The sequence below is a fragment of the Panicum hallii genome, chromosome 1, assembly GCF_002211085.1.
Source record: "Panicum hallii strain FIL2 chromosome 1, PHallii_v3.1, whole genome shotgun sequence".
Taxonomy (NCBI): Eukaryota; Viridiplantae; Streptophyta; class Magnoliopsida; order Poales; family Poaceae; genus Panicum; species Panicum hallii.
In genome coordinates, this window is record NC_038042.1 from 51173702 (window position 1) to 51196832 (window position 23131).

General features: G+C 46.5%; 3 protein-coding genes across 4 annotated transcripts; all 3 read right to left on the reverse strand.

The window, feature by feature from the left end:
• Positions 1 to 3464: 3464 nt before the first annotated feature.
• On the reverse strand, positions 3465 to 6013 carry LOC112873842 (cyclin-P4-1-like). The gene is made up of 2 exons (XM_025936957.1): positions 5504 to 6013; positions 3465 to 3962 (listed from the first exon to the last, which is right to left on the reverse strand). Exons 1-2 carry the CDS (start codon positions 5875 to 5877, stop codon positions 3701 to 3703), a joined length of 636 nt encoding a protein of 211 aa, XP_025792742.1. The 5' UTR covers positions 5878 to 6013; the 3' UTR covers positions 3465 to 3700.
• A 4070-nt stretch (positions 6014 to 10083) lies between these two features.
• Positions 10084 to 13164, reverse strand: LOC112874226 (probable WRKY transcription factor 12). The gene is made up of 4 exons (XM_025937437.1): positions 12697 to 13164; positions 12564 to 12610; positions 12297 to 12464; positions 10084 to 10507 (listed from the first exon to the last, which is right to left on the reverse strand). Exons 1-4 carry the CDS (start codon positions 12994 to 12996, stop codon positions 10339 to 10341), a joined length of 684 nt encoding a protein of 227 aa, XP_025793222.1. The 5' UTR covers positions 12997 to 13164; the 3' UTR covers positions 10084 to 10338.
• Positions 13165 to 19346: 6182 nt separating this feature from the next.
• Positions 19347 to 23082, reverse strand: LOC112884228 (ELMO domain-containing protein A-like). Of its 2 annotated transcripts, XM_025949606.1 has the most exons (9): positions 22664 to 23081; positions 22419 to 22528; positions 22007 to 22075; positions 21410 to 21525; positions 21239 to 21293; positions 20698 to 20818; positions 20502 to 20549; positions 19998 to 20092; positions 19347 to 19846 (listed from the first exon to the last, which is right to left on the reverse strand). In XM_025949606.1, the coding sequence occupies exons 1-9, from the start codon at positions 22746 to 22748 to the stop codon at positions 19745 to 19747; spliced, it is 801 nt and encodes a 266-aa protein (XP_025805391.1). In that variant the 5' UTR covers positions 22749 to 23081; the 3' UTR covers positions 19347 to 19744. The 2 variants fall into 2 exon arrangements, with proteins under 2 accessions (XP_025805391.1, XP_025805383.1); XM_025949598.1 differs by having other exon boundaries at positions 22419 to 23082.
• Positions 23083 to 23131: the final 49 nt, after the last annotated feature.

The window sequence follows — 23131 nt, forward strand, 5'->3', positions numbered from 1 at the left end:
TACGCGAGTATGTTTTTATGTTACCAAAATATTTTAAAAGTTATTAGTGGTTGGAGTTTCAAAAATCGACTGAATTTTAGTCAAGTTGTCAATATTTGTCGAAACTTAGTGTGAATCAATTAGTCGGATTTCTTACGGTACCGTGTAACCTCTCGGGTTAGGATTCTCCAACTCAATATAATTGTTCATATTTCCTGATAATTATGCTTTCAGTTGATAGGCCATATGCTTGCCTAATTATTCGAGAGATCTGGTAGCTCAGTCTCCCTCTCCGAAACATCAGATATTCGGTGTGCATTGGTTTGTATATATGTTGTAAGGAATATGATCCTATTAGGTCATAGTTGTAATTTTTGTAATTGTGTGATAACACAGTGAATGAGACTAACGGGTTTGAGAACTCAAGTTTGTAGAAGTTTGTAGGATTTCTAGGTTCCATGGATGGAATCCAATCCATATACAAGATGGTCCAAATCGCTGTTAAGATGTTCAAGTTATAGTGAAAATGACAGCCGAGATGATTTGGACAAAGTTCAGCATGAATACATGTGTCGATTGAACAGACAACATCAAATATGAACCAAACAATGCATCTGTCAGCTGAACTGGAGATCAAGTGAAGAAGAAGTCAGTAGCACCGGTTTAACCGTCGGAGCATCGGTTGAATGCGTCGGTGCATCAGTCAAGTGCCATGTAGATCAATTGAAGAAACACAGAGGCACTGCCGCACTGGTTAAACCGAAGGTAGAAAAGAAGCCGTCGGTGCAAATATGTTGTGGTTATTCAGTATGTATATTTTGGTTCTAGAGGGGTTCTGAAAGGACCTCAAGATGTCTAGAGAGGGTGAATAGGCTAATCTGAAACTTAAAACACTTTGAACACTTTCAGTAACACAGATGTCCGAATACTCCGGATATATGTCCGGATACTCTGGACTTTGTGTTCGGAGTTTTCAGAGATAATGTCCGGACTATCCGGGTATGAAACAATCTACACAAAAATAAAGATACTGATGCTGTAATTTAGATCGAGTAAATTTAGAAGAGCTAGTGGTACATTTGGAGTGTTTCTCATCAGTTGTCTTTCTCTAGAGACTTTTATAATAATAGATCGACCACAAACCCTAAAATGTTAGTCTCAAATAACCAATAGTTCAAAGTAAAGTGACGAGAAGAGGCAAGGATATGTTTCCCGGAGTTCACTCCCAAAGGAGCTACGTCTCCATTGAGAAAGAGTTCAAGAGACGGTGTTCAAGAACCCTTATGCTCCTCACCAAGGGCGAGACCGATGCTCAAATCCAAGGTCACTTACAATGAAATTCTCCAAGAGGATGGCGAGTACAAACTTCTTGTGGAGCTCACAATGTGGCTGAGCACTCACAAGCACACCTAGCCATCTAGGAGCACTTAACTCCAAGAGTAACAAACTGAACCCACCGGCTTTACGAAGACTAAGTGCTCAAGAGAATGGAATGACACGTCAATAGCATGAATTACTTCTCTTACTACACTCTCACTTGAATCCCTCAAAAGAATCTCTCAAGAAATAAAGAGAGGGAATGAGAGAGCTCTTAGAAAGCTTATAAGGCTCTTCAGCTCAAAAAGCTTATAAGGCTATTCGCTCAAAAATGGGCAAGAGAGGTGACTGTTGAGGGTATGGGGGGTATTTATACCCCACTCACAAAAACCAGTCGTTGGTGAAAGAGTACCCGGATACTTCGAGTATATGTCTGGATACTCTGGACATTGAGGTTCGGATACTCTGGACTCAGAGAAATTTACGGACGGGGTATAGTTACTCAGAGACTCCGGGTATATGTTCGGATACTCCAGACTGTGTGTCCAGATATTCCGAACCTGGAGTCTCCGGACTCACTAGGGACACTCTCAAGGATATCATTTTAAAGTGATTTTTGTAACTATAAGTATTTGTATGGGTTCTTTTGAGCACTAGTTCTAAGTCAAAACCTGCAGATCAAAGTCCCTCTTGATAGTACGGGGTTTCTATACTCAAAAATAAAATAAAAGTCTACTTCTTCAAGTAAATGTCAACCACCATTTTTTCATTTCCTTTTGAGGGGTCGTACTTGCTTTCTTAAATTCAACACCTGCACACATGCTAGATAAACACGATTAAATGTACATGTGTTTTGTCATATAAAACCAAAACCCACTAAGGTGTTTAGATATCTTTCAGGTTCCCGAGCAAAGTCTTCAGCACCGGTTGAACCGACGGACGTTGGTGCAAGATGTTGGTGCAATAACATCAGCAAAAGGTGACAGTTGGAGTTCAACGGCTAGTGGGCAGGTTGTGTGGACGGTTAAACCGACGCTTTATACTTTTCAGTGAAAAAGTATGTAATGGTTTGGAGTGAATCTCTATCCTATATAAGGTCTCATCCCGGGTTATTAGAGGCTGCTCGAGTCTGTGAGAAGCCTCTTGCACTCAGAAGAAGTTCTCCAAGCCATTGAAGAGCACATTGATCACATTCTTAGATTTAGCTTAACCTTTGTAAGTGAGAGTGCTAGGCTAGCTCTAACTAGTGTGAGAGTACAAGGTGTAGTTATCTTGTGTGCTGGTTCTTGAGTGAATCAAAGCTTGTATCTCGGTGTACCGGTCGCATGGAGTTCTCGGTGGCTCGCCGGCAAGTCATCGACCCTCCGGCTTGGTGTGGAGTAGCGACGACGGCCTTGTGCAGGGGACGTGGAGACCTTCTTCCTTCATGGAGAAGCTCCTTAGTGGAGACAGCTTCGAAGTGAACAGAGACTTGGTGTGAGCCTTGATGGCTAAGCTTTGTAGCAAGTTAAGAAGAGTCGGTGACCGGGAAGCAATACACTCCTAGTGAATGTTTTAACTACGTGGACTAGGTGTGGTTTTGTGCCTATAATACCAAAGAATAAATCCGCACGTCGAGAGTTTGCTTCCCTTCACCTCTTTCTTTAAGCTTTCATGTGTAACTTTATATTCTTAATGTAGTATCTTAGCTATATGTTGCAAAATTTATTTGGGATAAGGTTTTCACACTAGTTGAATTCCTAGTTGCACATTTAGATAATATGATTTAGCTTATATTTTGTGCTAACTAGTTTGAGCTATAGATTAACATTTTATAATTGCCTAATTCACCTCCTCCCACTCCTAGGCTACGAGCACCGATACCTTCGATATGTTTAATGTTTTGCAGAATTTTTTTTGAGAACTTATGATCGCAGCAAGTAACATGCTGCTAAGATCCTTTATCGGGCGTGCATTGTCCCTGCACCAAAGATTTGGATGCTTGCACGCAATTATTGCCAATACGATCGGATCTTTGGTGTGAGCTCTACTGCCCGTCTGCCCCCATTGCTTACAATACTCCGGCCCTCACCTTTCACGTAGTGGTTGGCGCATCGCTGCATCCAACGGAGACACTGCATACCGCTGCTAGCACGTCGTAGTGGTCTCTACAAGTGGGTCCACCTCACTGCTTGTTAAAGTTACCTTTGCCATCAGACTACGCACAAGATTCAGAAGTCACCACCACCACTATATATACAAAATCTACGTACTACGGGTACAGTTTAATCAAGACTGTATGCTTGATTCACCTACACCACCACTACACCAAACAAAAATGGAGGAAGAGTGCACATCAAGAACACAGCTGCCACTAGCTGCTGGGTACACACGGCGCCACCTACTACCGGTCGATCGATCGGCGTCATGCAGCGAGCTGCTGCTGCGCGCTGCATCCGGCGCCTGCGTCGTCATCGGAGAGGCAGCAGTGCTGCAGCCTCAAAGGCGGCGGCGGGGGAGCCTCCGCGCACAGCAGCTCGGACTGCAGCACGGCGCAGTAGTCGGCGAACGTCTCCGGCGCCACGTTCAGGTCGAAGCCGACGCCGAACAGGAAGTCCACCTCCAGGTAGTTCATCTCCACCAGGCTGATGCCCCCGACCTTGGCGAAGTAGGCGTTGTTGTAGCATCTGCACAGATACTGATCGACTCAATCACACGTCAACTCTGACTTTCTTTCAGTCTGCAACTGCTACTGCTTCTCAGCCAAACTTTTACAGAGAAATACTGCATCGATCACTACATTGCCAATTTGCCATATATACTATATATATTCCTTCCACTTTCAACTTTTCCTATGATTGAGTTTGGCCAATGAATGACGGCACAATCACAGTAACAATGTCAGTATCAGAATAATAATCTGCAATGCAACCGAACAAAGCACGACCAGAATTTTACCAAACCGGCACCGAACCGAATCTTTAAGAACGGCAAGTTGCCCAGTAAGCAAAGACTAGGCAAGGAAGCGCAAGAGATGGGTGCTCCTGGGACGGACCCTGACATGAGGAAGTGAGCTAGCGGCAAACATCAGCAGCAGATGGCCATGGCAAGTTGGCAGTCCCAATCCCCTACAACTGGCGCCGGATTAAATTCCAAGCTGCAGAAAAAAAAGAAAGGTGATGGGGGCAGGGTGGGATTCTTGTTTATATCTTCGGGTCCACGGTGGATGCGTGTGGTTGGATGGATGGACGCAAAGCAACTGTGGAACCACCGGCACCGGGGGCCGGGGTCGCTTTGCTGGACAGGCATAACTTTGTCGTCCGTGGACGACGCCTTGCTTGCGAGGACGACAAGCGCCTGGATCGCCCAATGCATGGCCTAGTTTCACTGCTTAGTTAAACTGTTGAAGTGAGAGCCTACACCTTTCCTTTTTTCTTTTCTTGTCCTATGGTGATCATTGCTTCATTAGCACTGTAGTGTATGTGTACGGCAACGATTGCCTGGAGTTCTGAATTTATGCATGGTTTGCACATTTTTTGTTTTGCTACACACTCAAGGAAAAAGTCTTGTATAGGTAGGTGCTATTAGAGCACCGACACTTTGACGATTGATAGTGTTTGTTATCACAAAGTAACCTTTTTTTTGAATCCTAGAGAAGTAACCTCATTGGACAGTTACACACACATAAAAAAGGGAGACGCAATTCTGCTAGCTAGGGGTGGAAATTATGCTTGAGTTACTTGGACGGCACTCCCAAACTGTTCTTGGCTACCAGAATTCTGAACTTGGGAAGCTTGGAAGAGATGGGGACAGCAGAAGATGCCTATTATGTTGAAGGGTGATAAAGCACTTTGTCACACAGCCACTCTTTGCATAAGAATCCAAAGCGTTTGAATTCTCTATGGTAATTCTGAACCCCAGAAGAAGAGAAATTCAGGTGGCCCAATTGATTTCTTCCGAGCATTTCAGCATCAAGGTGTTTAGATACAGGTATTCTTTGGCTCTTCGCAACACATGGAAAATTCAGAATCAAGAGCGTCCGAACAAATCAAGAGCAGAGTGAACCAACCGCGCCTAGTTAATTGACCCACCATGTGTTCCCAGTCCGAGACCGACAAAAAAGGACTAATCAAGAAGATGGTCATCCGCAAGTACGCCACAAATCCAGCTATGTCTTTGGTTAACTTGATCAGGATACGATAGGCATGGAGAGAGTGACTCGACTCACATGTCGTCCATGAACTTGACGGCGGCGAGCACGGCCGTGATGAGGAGGCGGTGCACGCTGTACGAGTCGACGGCGAGGGCCAGGCGCCGGCCGCGGCGCAGGAGGCGGTCGAGGTAGACGTAGGCGACGACGTAGCACGCGGGGCTGCACCCGGCGAACCGCGCGATGCGCGCCATGTACGCGCGCACCGAGATGCCCGGCTTGGTCGTCGCCCGGAACGCCGACGCCGCGGGCGCCGCCACGGCCGGGAGCTCCGCGGCCGCGGCGGCGTCGTTGCGCTCCGCAACGCGCTCCAGGATGCCGGCGAGGGCCGCCACCACGCGGGGCATGTCCCCGGCGCCGCCGCTCTCCACCAGCTCCTCGCACCCGGCCATGGCGACCCTTCCGGCCCGGCTCCCTGGGCTCTGGGTGTGGTGTGCACGTGTTGAGCTCCGGGGCTGGTGGAGAGCAGGTGGGGGAATTCTTCGGAGCCTGTCTTTATAGAGCGTATATGAGAACAGTTGATTTGGTTTTCGCCGTTTTTTCTTTGTGCTGGTTTTAGGGGTGCTTTTTCTCTCTTGAATATATAGAAGATCTGTGTATCTTTATATTAAGAGGAAGAAAAGAACATACGTCCTTAAAAATAGTTCAAGTTACAAAACAAAAGCCAAAAAAGAACAAGAAGGAAAAGAACACGGAGAAGATACGGGCACGGAAGTTAGGCTTTAGGGTGTTTTAACCAAAAAATCGTTGTTCAGCATCTTGGGTAAGAAAGCTAGGCTAGCTAGCAGTGGTAGGTTAGCAGTTGGGTTAAGTCAACGGGATTGTTACTACAAATGTATCATGCTTCTGAATTTATTGCCTATACATTTCTCAGTAGATGTGTACCTAATGTTAGAAATACTCGGCATGCCGGATGCCTAATCTTGTTCCTGTACCTATCGAGGTCGTCGAAGATCGTCCAATTTCCCTTTCCATCGAGCCCACACTGAAGGACAACAAACAAGACGCGTGGATGTATGATACAGTTAATTCTCATTATTAAACTAACGAAGGTGCTTTGTAAAAAAAACTAACAAAGGTGCACCCCTTCGAAGGCAGAAAAAGGTAAAAGAGCCAAATCAACTCCCTAATTGAGAATTCTCAACATGTGTGAGAGAAAAAAAAAGTCTGACTTTACAAGTGAGGCAAGACAAAATACAGATACACCATGCATTTCTTCTATCGAAGAAAGTATTGTTTAGCAACATAACGAAATTTGACTATACAATAAATAACTACCAAGTAAAATTTAAACCTGCTCTCTGTTATCAGCTCCATCCCCGTTGAGATGGGTCTTCTCTGACAGGTTAGGCTTATGTATATGGAGATTTAGAGGGAGGAATATTGGCTCGGTGGTTGAGAGTGAAGCGGCGAGGGTAATACCGGCTAGGGTAGCAAAGGATGGCTAGTGGGAATGGTTAAAGCGAGTGCGGGAGGACGTGGTGGAGAAGCTCGTCGGTAAGGAGGAAAACTCAGAGGAAGGAGAAGACTAGATAAAAAAAAATTGATAACCATGTTCATATTTCAGTATTTCACAATATCTTTATGATAAGTTTGATTTTGTGGCTACACAAATGATTTATTTTGTGAGGAAACAATACTAATAGTCTGACTTTACACTTAAGCAAAACAAAATACACCATTCATTTTTTTATCCTTGTTTAACAAACTATCAAAATTTTGACCCGGGAAATAAAATAGCTAGAAATCAAAATTCAGACGTGGTCTCCATAACGCCTAACTCATATTATCTCGCCTTTTCTACTGAAACAAGAGGAGGAAGTCCCACACACCTGGCACACGAATTTGTTCCATAAGCCCTTTTGTTTAGCGCAGTGCCTGCAACACGCTCGCCACACGTTAGGAACAGTATGCTGCCCAAGTTGCTTTTGCATACAGGATGCAACCTTATGTGCCGATCCGTGCAACGTTACACGATTACATCCCACTCAGCAACAGCTGACCTTTCTCCCAAAACGAACGTGTGCGCCGCTGCAAGAAGAAAGCGAGCAAGAGCGGCGCTTGACTTGCTGATCCGGCCAGTGGTCCGTCTGTCGCTGCTACTCTAATCTTGGCCGGTGAACCGTATCAGTCTGTCAGTGTAACTGCTGTGCTGCCAGTGCCGCATGGGCCTTTGCTCCAGATGTGCATGTAATCAGGGAGAGGGTTGAGGCTGTCATAGCAACCACTCTCAATTTGTAGTCTCTCTCGTGTCACCCCACGTGCCTTTTATTTTGCACTGTACTGTCATCGGCAAGCTGATAAATTAGCTGCTTTCGGGAGAAAGAGATGGCTCAGCAAAACAAACGGCTACTGTTCAGAGCCGATGAATGGAGAGCCGGCGAGCAGCGGTCCCTGTCAGAACCTCTAACCGACGGTTCACCTGCCATTCTCATGATGGGCATTCCTCCTCTGGCACACTAGTATTAGGATGCAATTCTTGGAGCTGCTTTTGCAGGCGATCGCGCAATCTGTCTTCAGAATCTGCACAAGAACAGCATTCCAACCTGCACAGATCGATCGTATAAAGATCCGGCCGTGCTAGTGATTATGCAGTATATGCGCTCGGCGCCACGCGAGAAGAAACCTGGGAGACTTCGATTCGGGGGCTGCCATCTGCGAAGTGAAAACTGCAGGAACAGCGATTTTGACTTCGGGCGTCTAGCTGGGGGCTCCTATATAACTCGTGAAGCTGGTTAAGCTAGCAATACGGCTTCAAAGCCTATTAGATCTAAATTAGAGATATAAATTCAACATTTCAAAAGATTAGATTCACCATTTTTGAAAAGATAGGCCAACATTTATAAATAGCAGATTCAATATTTTAAAAAATTATAAACCAACATTTTGAAGGGAATACTACCATCAACATTTTTCACAACCTATTTCAACCTTTTTTCAAAAAAGAATTCAACATTTTTCAAAATCTAAATCAACAATTTTTAAAATCTATTTCAACATTTTTCTAACTTCTTCTTCGGCGGCCGTGGCGCGCGCGCAGGGAGCAGCAGCAGCCGGCGGCGGTGGTGGGGCGGGGGCAGATGTGAGGCTGCGCAGCGACGGGGCAGGGGGCAGCCGCGGGCGGCGGCTCGCGCGGTGACCACGACCAGTGGCCATCCAAGCGCAGCGAGTGGAGGCGGGCGGCGGACGGTAGGGGAGAGAAGAGAGAAGGTGGCGGCGGACGGTAGAGGAGCAAAGAGAGAAGGTGGCAGGGGTACGAAATTGGATGGATAAGAATTTGCGCACGAATCTCAAACACCGGTAGCTAAGTAGGGACGTGGGTTTACTGGTGTAGCTGGACGGGCTGCTTTTGGCGATTCGGTACCCCGCTACGGCCCAGTGTGGCCTATCAAATAAGTAGGAGCTCTCCGGGCCGACAGGCAGACAGATCGGATCGATCTGTTGTTCAAGCCTAGCCCAAAAACTAGTGAGCAAGGAGACTTTCGAGGCCAGCCCACGCACGCGGGGCTCAGCGAATCCACGAGCCCATGCTGCATCTCTCTCTCTCTCTCTCTCTCTCTCTCTCTCTCTCTCTCTCCCGTGCCTGCCGCGCGTCCTCTCCCTCCCCTCCTCGACGACGACGACGAGTCTACCTCCGGCTGCGGGGCGGCCGACGCGGTTGCGGGAGCCGGAGTCGCCGTACGTGCCCTCCCAACGCGCGAAAGGCCACCGCGGGTGGCAGTAGCATGATCCATTCGAAGTTGACCTCGCACCTTCGGACAGATCGTCGCGCGGGGACCACCGGGCCGGCCGGCTCCCATGGCCGGCCAAGCATATGCTCGAGCTCAGAGGCTCGCAGATCGCTCCCGCACGCGGCCATGCATCATCTTGTGGGCCTTGCTTATTAGTGCGTTTTCAATTGAGCGCCTACCGCCTATATCTTGTTCAGGTTCGTCAGACTAATTTGTTGACCCCCTGAGTTCTGAGGTCGAGACGACTAGCTAGAGCCCACACGCTCGATCCCGCAATCGCAATGATTCCGTTCCGGCGACCATGTCTGGGAACCTGATCAGAGCAGGTTGCACTTCGCACCTATGTATCATGACCCTGCTGCAAGCTGCAAAGCCACCAGCAATGTCCATACCCCCCCCCCCCCCCCCTCCTCGATGGTCTCTCTGAACAAAACCACACCCGAATTAATGGCGGTTTTTGTTCGGGAGCCCGTGTTCGTTTTCGGCCGTCAGGGCAACAGGCCTGTTCCACAATCATTAGCCAGCGTTGCATCAATAATGTACATGCATGTACACACACAAGTGTAGAAAGGTGTGCCGCGCGCTAGCTTTGCCATGTCAGCTGCCGGCCGGCCGGCCGGACGACGTAGCTGGTAACTAGGTAAGTAGCACGAGCTCATCACGCGTACGCAAATATAGGCCAACCGGAACTCGTATATATCGTCTGCTTCTCCATTTCAGTTTCAGCCAAGCTATTAGCACGCACTTGTTTTTCTTTCATTTTCTTCACTGGTTCACAACACTACTACTATCCTCTAGTAACATGCTCAGAAACATGGGAGAAAACGTGCAGCTTTATTATTTGTTGATGGTCTACACATGGGCGCGTACCATCAATGGATGGATCATTTAATTTGCACGGTCGCGGATGATCACATCGTATTACATGACTATATGAGTACACTGACACTGCAAGTTCTCATCAAGTCTACCCTCTGTGTGTCCATCCGGCAAAACTGACGAGATCTCTACAAGAAGCTGCGGATCGACTGGGCTGCACTGTTTTGCTGCTCTTGCATGCAATGCGCTCGATCTCGCTGCTTCTGATCGACTTGACTGCCGGCGTGTGGTGTACGTGTAGGTTCAGAAGGAGCTGAAGCAGTCGGTGTGGTCGCCGGAGGAGGCGTCGTCGCTGCAGGGGGAGTGCGTGTGGCGGCCCTCGTACGTGGTCATCACCATGCGGCAGTCCGTCGACAGCCGCTCCACCCGCTTCTTCACGCGGCAGTTGCTGTGCGTGCACCGGAAGTAGCTCCTGATGTCAAGCCATGCAGTCAGGCGGCAGCAGCAGCAGCAGCAACAAGAAGGCGACGTTAATAAGCTAAACGTCTTCAATAATCCTCCTAAAATATCAAAAAGGTAATTAAATACTTTGAGATTACTTTTCATGATGAATCTAGTAATATTTAACTTATTAAACTGTCAATCTTTGTATGTTTAGATTATGTTTTGGAAGTTTCTACTAGGGAGTGGTTGACTCGATCCACCATTGGGACGCTCTCACTAATATTCAGAAACTTGTAGTTTGTACCTTTCTTTTTGCAACAAAATCTAATCCATGCTCTCTAAAGATTTACCTTCAGGCTGAGCCATGCATATTTCAGCCTGTTTCTCAAGATTTACTGAATTTAATGTACATCTCCATATATATATATTTACATGTATGTTTCATATATATCATGGTCATTTTAGATTCACAATTTTGTCAATTTTCTTTTTGCAAAGATTCTCCGATTCAGACAGCGTTTAATTACTTTGGCGGATTGATCATTTATTTGGCTAACTGTCCCCCATTTAACTAGGATGTGTGCAATTTACCTTTGCTTCCAGGTAAATATATTTGATCATTATTAATAAATGGGTCACTACATATTCTTCTTGGCTAGAGATAGCCTAGGTATAGGAGATAATAGCATCTGATCTCTAGCTATAGCATGCTTGTGCATCTGATCTTTGGAGAAACACAAGGATCTGAAACAGTTCTGATACACCTGTCTCTGTGCGTGTGCTGCGCACGCATGCACACCATGTTTGACTGTTTGTCACAGCTCGTAGCTATTCTCTCCGTTCCAAACTATAGGTCGTTTTAACATCTCTAGATGTATAATATTTGCTATATATATCTAGATGCACCTAGAAATACCAAAACAACCTATAATTTGGAACGGACCGAGTAGATCGCAACTATGATCTACAGATACTGAAGTTCTGATTGACTATCTAACAAGTGCCTATCGCCTCTCACGTACGATTCAGAACTAACTCAAGCATAAAACAGCTAGATGTAATGCCGCATCATTAATCTTTCCTGCTCTTTCTTTGTCTTCTCTTCTACATATGCTTGCAATAATTTCACCCTTTAATCCGTTGTATACTTAGTTAAAAAGTCGGGGACAACACAAGCTACAGTACCAGCAGGAACAAAAAACCGTAAGATCGAGAAGCAAAGAACAACTGGTTGATTGAAGTGATTAGCATAAATACGTTTATGCCCCTTTAATGATCTAGCCTTGCAATAAATACCAATTAGAGATCATTGGACCTATATACAGTATTATGATTTTGTATAAGAACAAATCGAAAATAGAACTTGAATGTTTGCACATGGAGTGCAAAAAGACATGCATGCTTCCCATTTTTATTTATTTTGACTGTTATATATATGCCATCATGGAGGCTTTGCTTATAGACACATGAACTGAAAGCATTTGCAAAATCAGCTAGCTTCCTAGCTAGCACACAGCTTCACTATCGGTTTATATAAACATACTGTCTCGGACAAGATTTATAGGATATCTACTGCTAATCGATCGTTTCATCAGCTAGCTACAACGATAGACGACCTGCTTCTATATATCATCAAGAATCTTCCAAGAGGCAAGGTACTCCTTAGATCCCCGCCGCATAAAATTAACCATCTGAGATCACTTGTTAATTTGCTAGCAAAGGCGCCAGGGCATGCATGGAGTAATATAGCCATGGACAACTTCTATGCAAATTCAAGAAATATGATGTAGATTGGTACAAAGTTTGCAGATACATACCTCGGATGGAGGCTGTTCTTGACAACCTTCTGCCCGTACTTCCTCCACTTGTATCCATCATCCAGGACATCCACGTCGCTTCTGGTCTGGAAACAGAACCTCGGCTCCCTCATCTTCCTCCGCACCTTCATCTTCCCTCTCTCCGCCATGGTAGCCGAGCCCTTCCACCTGGACACTCATCACACATGTACACCACATGCACCATCAATCAAACCCTAAAACACGGACAAAGATCTCAGAACGAAACATCACAATTAGAGAGCATACAATGTGCTAGCACTCTCGTTGCAACCTTTTGTCACCGAGGTGCAGACCTGTGTAGAAGAAACAAAACCGCTCAAAAGGAACAAAGAAATAAAGTGTGCCGTCATATATGTGCCTGAAAGATCGATCACCTCACCTCATCAGCACCAATAGTACTAGGCATCAAACCAGCCGTAGGCTTCCCACCGCAGGCGGCTGAGGCGGCGCCAGAGCCGCAGCCCAACGGCAGTGCCGGCAGCTGGTACAGCCCACAATGGTCGGAGGAGAGCATCACGCCATGGTTCTCGGCCTCTTCCTGGTCAAACGGCATCTGAAGAAGCTTATTTGGTTGGCTCGGTAGTTGAAGTGGAAGGGGGAGAGGGAAGGCGTAGTGATCCGGCACAAGGAAGCTAGGAAGGCAAGCCCCCAACTGGCCTCCCTCCATATATGCCTGCATGTGTGCTAGTGATCGATCGATGGATGGATCAAAGTGGTTCTTGGGGCAGAAAATTCGCAGGATAGATCGATCTCCTTTTGGTGTCGACTGTGATAAGGTTGACGATGACGATGATGCTTTGAGGTTAAGTGGTGGTGTGGGCTGCCTATATGGCCCTCCGGACTGCTGGGGTACTGTGGGGCATGGACACTGGAGCAGCCTAGGCACGGCCCTTTAAAGGGCCTCTAGCTCAAATTGTGCCGTGTGCACAGTACTTGCTCCAGTACTGGCTGTTGCCCTGTCCCAGCTAGTGCGTGCTAATTCAGCAGCAGCTTTCATGTGGTGTCAGAGATCTGCCTTTCCCTAGCTCATCTCTATCATAGATGCGGTTGATGCATGTAAAGGAAAACTAATTGCAATTGATCACGTTTGGTTCCTGCCAGAAGCAATGGGCAAATCCGCTCTTGTTGTGTTAACCGGGCCGTGTGATTCCTCTGAACCCCTGATCAGTGGTGTTGCTTATGCTTCTACTGCAGCTAGCTCCCCGAGCTAATCGCGCCTTCAATGGCGCTTCAACCGCGGCAGAGCTTTTTCAGGCGGCCGGGGCATACATTATTGCAGCGATTGTTCGGCGTACGGGGGGGTAGCTGCTAGCACTGACTGTACCTTTTGTCCCCTGCGATCGATCGCCCAATCGACCGATCTGCATGTCCTTTCAGGGATGCCCTCCGATCCTCGCAAAAAGAGCACTGGCCGGTTCACTCGTTTTCAGTATCTCTGTAGCGCGCACATTTGAAATCCGGTCTCTCCCGGAATCATCACCGTCTTGGGTACGTGTATGTTCAGTGGAGGATGGGTCGTCCATCAATCGGGGCAGGTTTTGCTTTTCCACAACCCTCCCAAAAATAAAAAAAGAATTGACCATCCACTTGGCGCCATTGATTTGAAGATAAAATATCTAGTCATGCGCACTATTTCAGCACAACACTATTTACCTACTTTTCAAGATAATATTTGCAGCCGTCTGATGCTATATGGTGCATCATCCTCCCCACCCATGTTGCATCAGACGGCTATATTTTATGAGTAACCGCTGAAAAGGGTAAAACGAAAATAGAAAACAAAGCAGATTTAAATTATTATTATTATTATAGGACCATGTATATATATGTAGATAGTGCTGCGGATGTGGGGCTGCATGCAAAAGATGTTGGCAAACAGAACACATTGCTGCCGGCAGCTGCCGCTGCAGGCACGCACATTGATGTTTCCAGATTGAGCCACGGTTCCGCAGCAGGGCAGGGCGAATTCCTATCATTGCGAGCTGCTGCAAAAGCCTCTTCTTCAGGTCCCCCGTGGGCCGCTGCTCCCCAACAGTGTGCGCAGGCGATTTCAAATACCGCTATCATTTGATCCCCAGATCAAACACACGTCTGGAATAGCTTCCCAATGCTAACTACACGGCCGTGCTAATAAGGGCCTGTTTGGATCCAAGGGCAAATGGCAAAAGGGCAAATGGTAAAATTTTTGCTCGTGTCACATCAGATGTTTGGATGCTAATTAGAAGTATTAAATATAGTTTAATTAAAAACAAATTACATAGATGAGGACTAAATGACGAGACGAATATATTAAGCCTAATTAATCCATAATTAGCAAAATTACGGTAGCATTTGCCCTTTTGCACTTTGGGGTGTTTGGATCCAAAAGTGCAAAAAAAGTGCAAAAGAGCAAAAGTTTTGCACTTTCTCTTTCTCTTTCCATTGGATCCAAACAGCCCCTAAGCCATCTTCAACTGCAACTGCAAATCACGTTCATAAATGATGAAGTTCCTGTATACACTCCCAAAAAAAGTTGTCCATGAAGGAGCATAGGTAGCATGCAGTGAGAGCTAGTGCGGCTGTGTACTTGCAAACGGATCGGGATCCCCGAGGAGTAGTCGCATCGCATGGCGTGCCCTAGAAAGGGCGAGGCCGAAGGATTTGGTAACCGTGAACAGGTACAGGGGCGGCGTAGACGTACTCCTATACCCTGCGCGTACTGCCCAGACAATCAGCGGCGGCAGCGGCAAGAAAAGAATAGAAACCCTAAAGTGGCGGCGGTGTCGTCGTAGCTTAAGCACTGCGCGCGTCGAGACGGCGCAGGGAGATGATAGCATAGCATGCGAGCATGGAGAAGGGGCGAAAACGCAAGGCGACACGGGGAAAACGAGACGAGAAATACGCACGTACGAATGATGGCTGCCGCTGTCGTTGTACGTGCGTGTGTGTCTGTGTGCGCGCACAGCAAGCACTGATCCTTGTGCTCCTTGTTTTTCTCTCTCGCTTTCGCCGCCTGTCCTGGATCGTGGCTAGCATGTTGCTTTCGGTGTCATTTGCATTTTTGCAAGTTGCGAAACAAAGTAACAAACCTCACGTACTGTGTCTTGATGAAAAGAAAACAGTTAGCTACGTATGGCCTTCTTCAGGTAGCTAGTAGCTACCTTGCTATAGGTCTAGTATCGGCAGTACTATTTGCTAGATCTAGGGCGTGCGGCAATAAGGCATGCATGCAGCAGCAGGGCAGCATGGTTTCATCCGCTCCAATGCTCGTGCGTATCAGCATATGTTTGCCCATACATACCCATAGCCATAGATGATGCATATGGTCATCAGCTATATTTCTCCTTTCCTCTTTCTTGTTGCTAGCCTCGGGAAGTCACTGAGATGAGGTCACCTGTATATATTTGGACTCTCGCGCTTGCCTTCGAGCTCAGTGAAGTAACACAAGCAGATGCCGTATTTGTAGCACTAAGAATTCGGTCAAACACTATTTGTAAGCTGAATGGCCCCGGTTTGTTTATGCATGGTTCATGCGCTTTGGGTTATTTAATTTAATACCAACAGGCCAGCTCTAATGAATAAAGAAAGACTGAATGTATATATCAAAACTATTTGAAGCTAGGATAAAGGAAAATAAACCGGCACTACCGGATTCAGGCCCTTTGCAGAGTGTAACACTCGGCAAAGGGCACTCGGCAGCGATTTTATCGGCAAAGACATCTTTACCGAGTGCCTTTTGTCGGGCACTCGGCAAAGGCTTTGCCGAGTGTCCGGGACGGCACTTGGCAAAATAAAATAGCCGTGACGGCGTCTTTGCCGAGTGCCCTTGAGTTGGCACTCGGCAAAGACTAGGCTCTTTGCCGAGTTTCTGGGACGTGGCGCTCGGCAAAGTTTAGATCACTTTGCCGAGTGTCTGCCCTTGGCACTCGGCAAAGTTTAGGTCACTTTGCCGAGTGCCTTTCCTCTACACTCGGCAAAGTGTTTTTTAAAAGATTTTATTTTATTTTTTCTCCATCCCCGGATAGGGAGCCTCCATTTTACACAGGCACATATTCACACAGGCATATTATTTAAAATTTTACATACACAACCAAATTCACCCAAGTCTTATCATCACACAACCAAATTTATCAAAGTCTCATCATCACACAACTAAAATCACATACACAAGTTCACCACACAAGAGTTAACAATGATAAAGGTTCTCAAATGCCAAGTCTACAGAGTGCAATACAAGTTTTACAACAACTAGTCTCTTTGCCATCGCCAACAAGTCTTTCCAATGTCAAGTGAAGGTTCTCAAATCCCTCTCTTTCCTGCATAGACAGTGTACCAATATATTACAAAATTAAAAGGCATTGACTACAAAAGATTTCATACTCGGCAATGGCCGCGTTTCCGGTAGTGCGGACTTGTCCCGTGAATTCGAATTTGTTCAAATATATTTGGAACTATATATGTGGTGACATGTGATGATTTTATCAACCTCAGGATATGCAGACCTATCGTTTAACAGAAATAAGATGTGCATACGTTCATAGCTCTGAGTTGATGTCATTGATGTGTGTTATATGCATAAAAAATATTAAAGACCTTTAAATGAAATAGAGTTTCAATGCTCTTTTAACAAAAAGTGTAGTATAACTTTTTTTAGACCAAAGACCTCTTCAACCCTGCTTTTTTGAAAGCAAAGAACATTTTTGCTGGGGTTACCAGCTTACATGATAGGTTCAATAGAATCAGCAAAAGCTGAAGAAATAAGACCTAGCATATAGTAGGTTCAACGGACCCTCCAAGACACTTTCTAGAGTCAACAAAAGCTGCAAAGCCAGAACTGAGACGGGAAGGTGCAGCGGTTTAGGCCACCGTCACGCCAAATGCACTCGCAGCTTTTGCACCTCCGTAGCCACCTTCAGCCGCCCCTCCTCCTTGTGCAGTGATACCCAGCGCTGCATATAGGATATAACATGATATAACACAACATCAGTGAAGGCTACAACTATATTATTGAATATAGAGTCATTTCTAATGAGCCACAAGCTCTAGGTGATACAGCCAAGAATAAAAGTAAAAAAAAAAATTCTCTTTCTTGCGAACGTCCTCCAACATCCTCTCCTGGAAATCGATGCACCTCGCAGCAGAGACCAACCTAAAAACACACCAAGTGAACTGTACCATTTCACATACTCTCCTGGAAGTGCAGTATAATTTGGGTGGACGCACAGCGCTGACGCGGGTGGCATTGGCATTGGCAAGCCTGCTGCCAGGCTTTCGGCGCCCCCCATATGGCTTCCTCAGGAACCGCATCATTTCGGCGACAAAACCAGCGAGCGCGCACGAAAAAAAGAAAAAAAAACATGACCAAGCAAGCACCACCGCTCCAACGACGCGGTGCATCTGCCGACCTGCAGCTGCGTGCCTATCCCCACTGCACGCGGTCCCTGCCGGAACGCGCTGTGCACCAGCGGCCGCCGCCTCTGATCTCCTCTGCCACCGCCCGCTCCCCCTCTTCGTCCCGTTCGCATCGTCAAATCACGCGGGTCTCCCGGCGGCATAATGCGCGCGGACACGGGCATGGCAGCAGCGTCCCCGACAGCGTGCGCGCGGGCGGGAATGCATGCGGCTGCTGGTCCGGACCAGGTCGGGCCTCTTGTTCGTGTCTCCTCTCCTGGACCCCTTCCGGCTTCCTCTCGGACCGACTTGGAGCATCGTTTGTTTCGCTCGGCTGTTGAAGATTGCTGCTGGTTCTCTTGGAAAAACTATCCGTTACTTGTGTTGGGAATTCTAAATTCTTGGAATGATCGATGATGTGTGCAAGTGCAACCATATGGACCAGATCATGTACTAGTTGGGTGGGTAGGGCTGTAGGGCCCTGCTGATCTTTTCGACGTTTGTACGTCGGAGTATGCACACAGTTAGGGTTGGTGAAACACGGAAGACTAGGCAACGGTATCGCCTCAGATGATGAGAGATGAGAGAGAAAGGCAGTCGTAGGTCGCAGCAGTCTAGTAGCACTCGGCAGGATTCCTCGCCACCATGATGGCTGCCTTTCATGTCATGGGTCGCAGCAGGGACGAGACGACACGGGGGGATCTCATCTGATCTCCGCGACTGCACGCTCGTCAAATACGCCATGAGACCGCAGCATGACGACACGCCCACAAACAAGATCATGAGACATATGTGTAAGCTAGGGCTCTAGAACTAACAGCAGATCTGGAGAGCCATTGGGCTGAAGAATTTCCCTTTTTATCTCGTGCCAATAATCCACGAACGCGAGTCGTGTCAGAAGATTGGGGATATCCATTTGGTCAAGCAATCTGGATTCTAGATGCGTCGTACGTGCATAACAAGACGCATATGTAGAAAGCATCGGATGTTCGGATTGATCTGTATTTCTGTTAGGACAACTAGCTAGAAGCCTAGGAGCCTCCAATCGGACCCTCTCATAGTTGCACAAGATATTCCCAGACAGTCAGCAGAGGAATGAGTCCGCTACTTCCAGATCGCATCGTACCCATCACTGCTACCAGAGGTTTATCAGCTGATCAACACATGCCAATTGCCCGCATGCAGCTACATGATCGTTGATTGTCCATCAGAGGATCGATGCGTATCCAAGTGCTCACTGACAAATTCCAACGAGCTGAGCTAGCCAACACATGCCAATGCCATGCATGAGATTGTTTGCTCTGATGCCCGGGGCGAAATCCTGTTGGCATCTCTCTGCATGCAAGCCTAGCAGCTTTGTTTGCCCCCTTGGCCCAGGGCCCAGGCAAAACCTCACCACCCACTACGAAACAGGAATCGCGTCCCCTCTAGCTGCTCCAACATGGAGCGCACCTGCCATTCTGCCGGACGCAGGTCACGCCGCTCGCTGGACATTCAGCTGCGAGGACTGCCCCGTCAGATCATCATCATTTAGATATATCACATAAAAGCAATACTCGACCATTTAAATGCTCAGGTAATTACAGAAAGCTGCATGCATCGTCAAAGAAACGAGCCGATGGAAATCAAGCAACACAGAAAAGGAAATGAACAGCATAGTTGACGCGCACTCGAAGAACTAGCCTCTATCTTTATGCGAATGGGAGACAACTCAGATCAGCTTTCCCAAAATCCTCCTGTTTACATCGAAAACTCTAGGAACTGGAACACTCCCTTTTCGTGGTATGATGGGCAACAACCCGATTGTAACAACACACCCTACAAATACTTTGCCATGGCAGCTGATCAGACACTTCAGTTACCCTACGCGACATTCTATCACCAAGAAAAACCCTACCTTGTAAATTTCAGAGATCAGGTTACCACAGTACCTAAACACAGGGATACAGATGCATCTACATTCCAGGATTCTCGCAGGCTGTGGGTGCCAGTGGCAATCCATCAGCAACTCAAGGCTTGCAACATGTAGCCATGTTAAGATTTTCAGTTTCTTCTAGCTACCGGGCCAGAAGCCTGTATGACGGCATATCCTCAATCCGCTGAATATCTTCGATCAACAGCTCCCTTTCTAGCTGACGTCGTGTTGATTTCATAACCGTCTGCAGTTTTAGTAGTACAGTCAGGTGAGCAAGAGTTCCCAGGACCCAATATGTGGATTCTTCAATTATCTATGGATCTTTCATATATAAGGTCAAGAAAGGAGAAGTTGCTATCCAGAGAATTTAGAGATTTAGTGGAAAAAGAACATACATTGAAGTCCATGTAAGTAGCATGCATGTCAAGCCATTGCTGATCCATCAACTTGAAGGTTATGCAGTAGAGAATGTCAAATGCTTGATCATTTTCTGAAAAACAAAAAGGGCCAAAACATTGAATAATATTGGAAACACTATAACTAGATCCTTCAGTTAGCTCACATAGTCACATTTATGAGCGCTTTCTGCCTCAGAGAAGTACAAGCGTAAAACTAAAAGATAGCACTACTATCTTATGGCCTTAGACAACTGTGTGAAACTTAGCAAATATGGACCATCAACAGATTCATTCTTGTGGTCATAAAACACACAGAACTTGTTCAAAATATGCATATTGATGTACTCTGTTCTTTTAATCCTAGTCATCACCACAAGAAAACAATCTAATTCCAAACAAAGATAAGACATTTCTCAAAGAAACCAGTGGTAAACAGTTGTTGTAGATTATGATGATGATATGATCAACATTTCAAAATAGAGTACTGAAATAAAGATATACCTGAAAGAAGCTTTAGGAAAACTGCTCCGAACAATGACCTCGGTTTAACTGCACGGCAGGACATAAGATTGAGTGTCAGTTAAAAATGAACTAAAACTGACCAGGTCAAAAAATTCTTCAGACATTTCTTAAATTTCTACAGAACTATTATTATCTTGCACTATTTTAAGGCACACGAAACTTATGGTAGACAAACCTGCTTGGAGATCAAGCATCTGTATAAGCATGAAGGTTATATTTACACCAGCTACAGCAAATGGATACTCCCAGATTGCACGGTCACCATTCTGCTTGCGAAGAAGTTCCTGAAAAGATTTCTGCACAAAAGAGTTCGTTAGAGTGATTTCAGGCAATTATGTATAAGTATCTGAGGTAACTATCTCAATGCTATGACATGATGAACGTTTCAATTTTAATAATCACATGTGTAAACAGATTTTCAGCATCCTATACTGGTCCATTGATTTGCACTGTTTCAGTCTAGCCTACAGGATGTACTGTGAATATTTTTTTTCCCTTTTCGCCTTACCCTTTTTGCAGGGGGTAACAAGGAAAGATTAGACATTCATTTTACTATTAACTCTGCAAATACTTATGTTCAGCAAGCCATCTAGCTTGTTATATTCTAAAAAGAAATGCTAGAGACTACAGAGCCTCAAGCCTTTAAGGCCCTATAAATCATAACATAATAGCATGTGAAGAGCAAAACATCATTGAAAACAAGGATTTGCACTCACCGGAAAGTTCCTAGCAAAGTACAACAGATTCTCCAAGGAGATGAAGCCTCCACCTCTGTAATGCCATCACACCAAAGGATCATCAATCTCTACTCTCTAGGTTAATTAAAGGATAGCACTGACAAAACAGGTAACAGCTAGCAACTGGAACATAGGAGAAAGATCAAATACCTAAAATCTGTAGATGGGTCTTTCCCTTGCCAACCCATCTCTTTCCATTGTTCTGATATTAGACCCCGAAGCTCGGTTCCAGGAAAAGCAGCGCACCAAAGAGCCTGTAATGCTTCCTGATAGGGAAAAAAAATGAGATACCAGGTTAAGTAACTAGCTATGCTTTCTTAAATTTCATCTGAAAGGACAAATGAACAGAACTAGAGAATCAAAAAGATGATCTGGATTGAGATATATAATTCCAGCAGGTTAAGTTTTAACTCGTTAAGGAACAGCAGCATCAATATACCAACTAATCTTAACAAGGTCTTGAACAAGAGACCATCTATGTCCTGCACTACTAACAGCCAGTACTTCCTAATGATTTGCAGATCTGCGGACATGCTAGATTTCTCGATTTTACAGTCATTTTAAATTTCATGGTCACTCAATGAACATCTCGTCTCATGTTCACCATCTTGTACTGAATAATTAAAATGTAAAATTGTGGTAACAATAACACTCACCCACTTCACAAGAGAACATGGGATCCCACAAATACCACAGGATGAAACCGCATAAGAAGAGTTTGTTGTCAATAGCAACCAAAACAAGTACCTGATGCTCTCTGTTTGAACTATCATACTGAACTTCTATTCTGTTCTGTAACCTCTGCAGGCATTCTTCCTGAAACAGGAAAAAGAGAACAAGTTGATTGCACGTGAAACTTCACTATCGCGCACAGCATACAGTTAAAGTTAAGCTACTACAACATTTGTGAAATTAATAAAAATCAGCTCATGTTCATAATGGCACTGAAGTGAATCAACAGAGACGTAGCAAATTTTTATGCAGACAGCGCCAAGCAATGCGAGATCAGAGAAGGGCCCGAAGTTCAGGATAAATTTGGGGAGTAAACTGTGAGAAAGATCAAATTCGGTTGACAGGCTCGAGAATCTGAGACAGCTTTAGAACAGCTAAAGCAAATTTGGGGATCATCAAGCCAAAAGAGAAAACAGGCGAATCCCACCTGCGTAGGCGTCAAATCGAAGGAGAGGCGCGCATCGCTGTCCCTCCTCTGCGCGCAGACGCAGGAGAGCCCCCTCCCGATCCACGCCGACGACCCCGTCACCACCTCCGCTGCAGCACCGGCGTACGGACAGCACAGACCATTAGCATCATCGTCCCCGAGGCAGGAGCAGCAACAGTAGCTAGAAGAAGAAGAAAATAAAAAACAAGCAAACGAATAACCAAACAGGAGGCGAGGTGAGGCACCCGAGGAGGAGTGGTGGAAGGCGGCGGCGCGGTCGGAGCCGGAGAGCCGGCGGACGGCGACGAAGGAGCCGGCGCTCGCGTCCATCTCGCCGCGGAAACGGCAACCCTCCCCTGGCCTCCCGCACTTAACTCCCTCCCCGCGCTCCCTCCCACGCGGCCTCTACGCGCGGCGATCCGCGCGGGGACACATGGGGCGTGCGGCCGGAGCCCCAACCGCGGGCGAGGCGGCGAGATCACGCCGGGCGGGCGGGCGGATCCCGAGACGGCTGGAGAGGAGCGGCGGAGCGGGGGTAGGGCAGCGCGGCCGGATTGGCTCGGCTTCGCGGCGGGCCTTGCCTCTTCCGTCCGTTGGTTAGTTGGTTGGCTGGCTGGCTCCGCTACGCTTCGTCTTTCTGGTTGGCCGCAGGTGCTGCTGCTCCGCTGCCGCTGGCGGATAAATCAATAGGGAATCCCGTCCGTCCTCGCCTT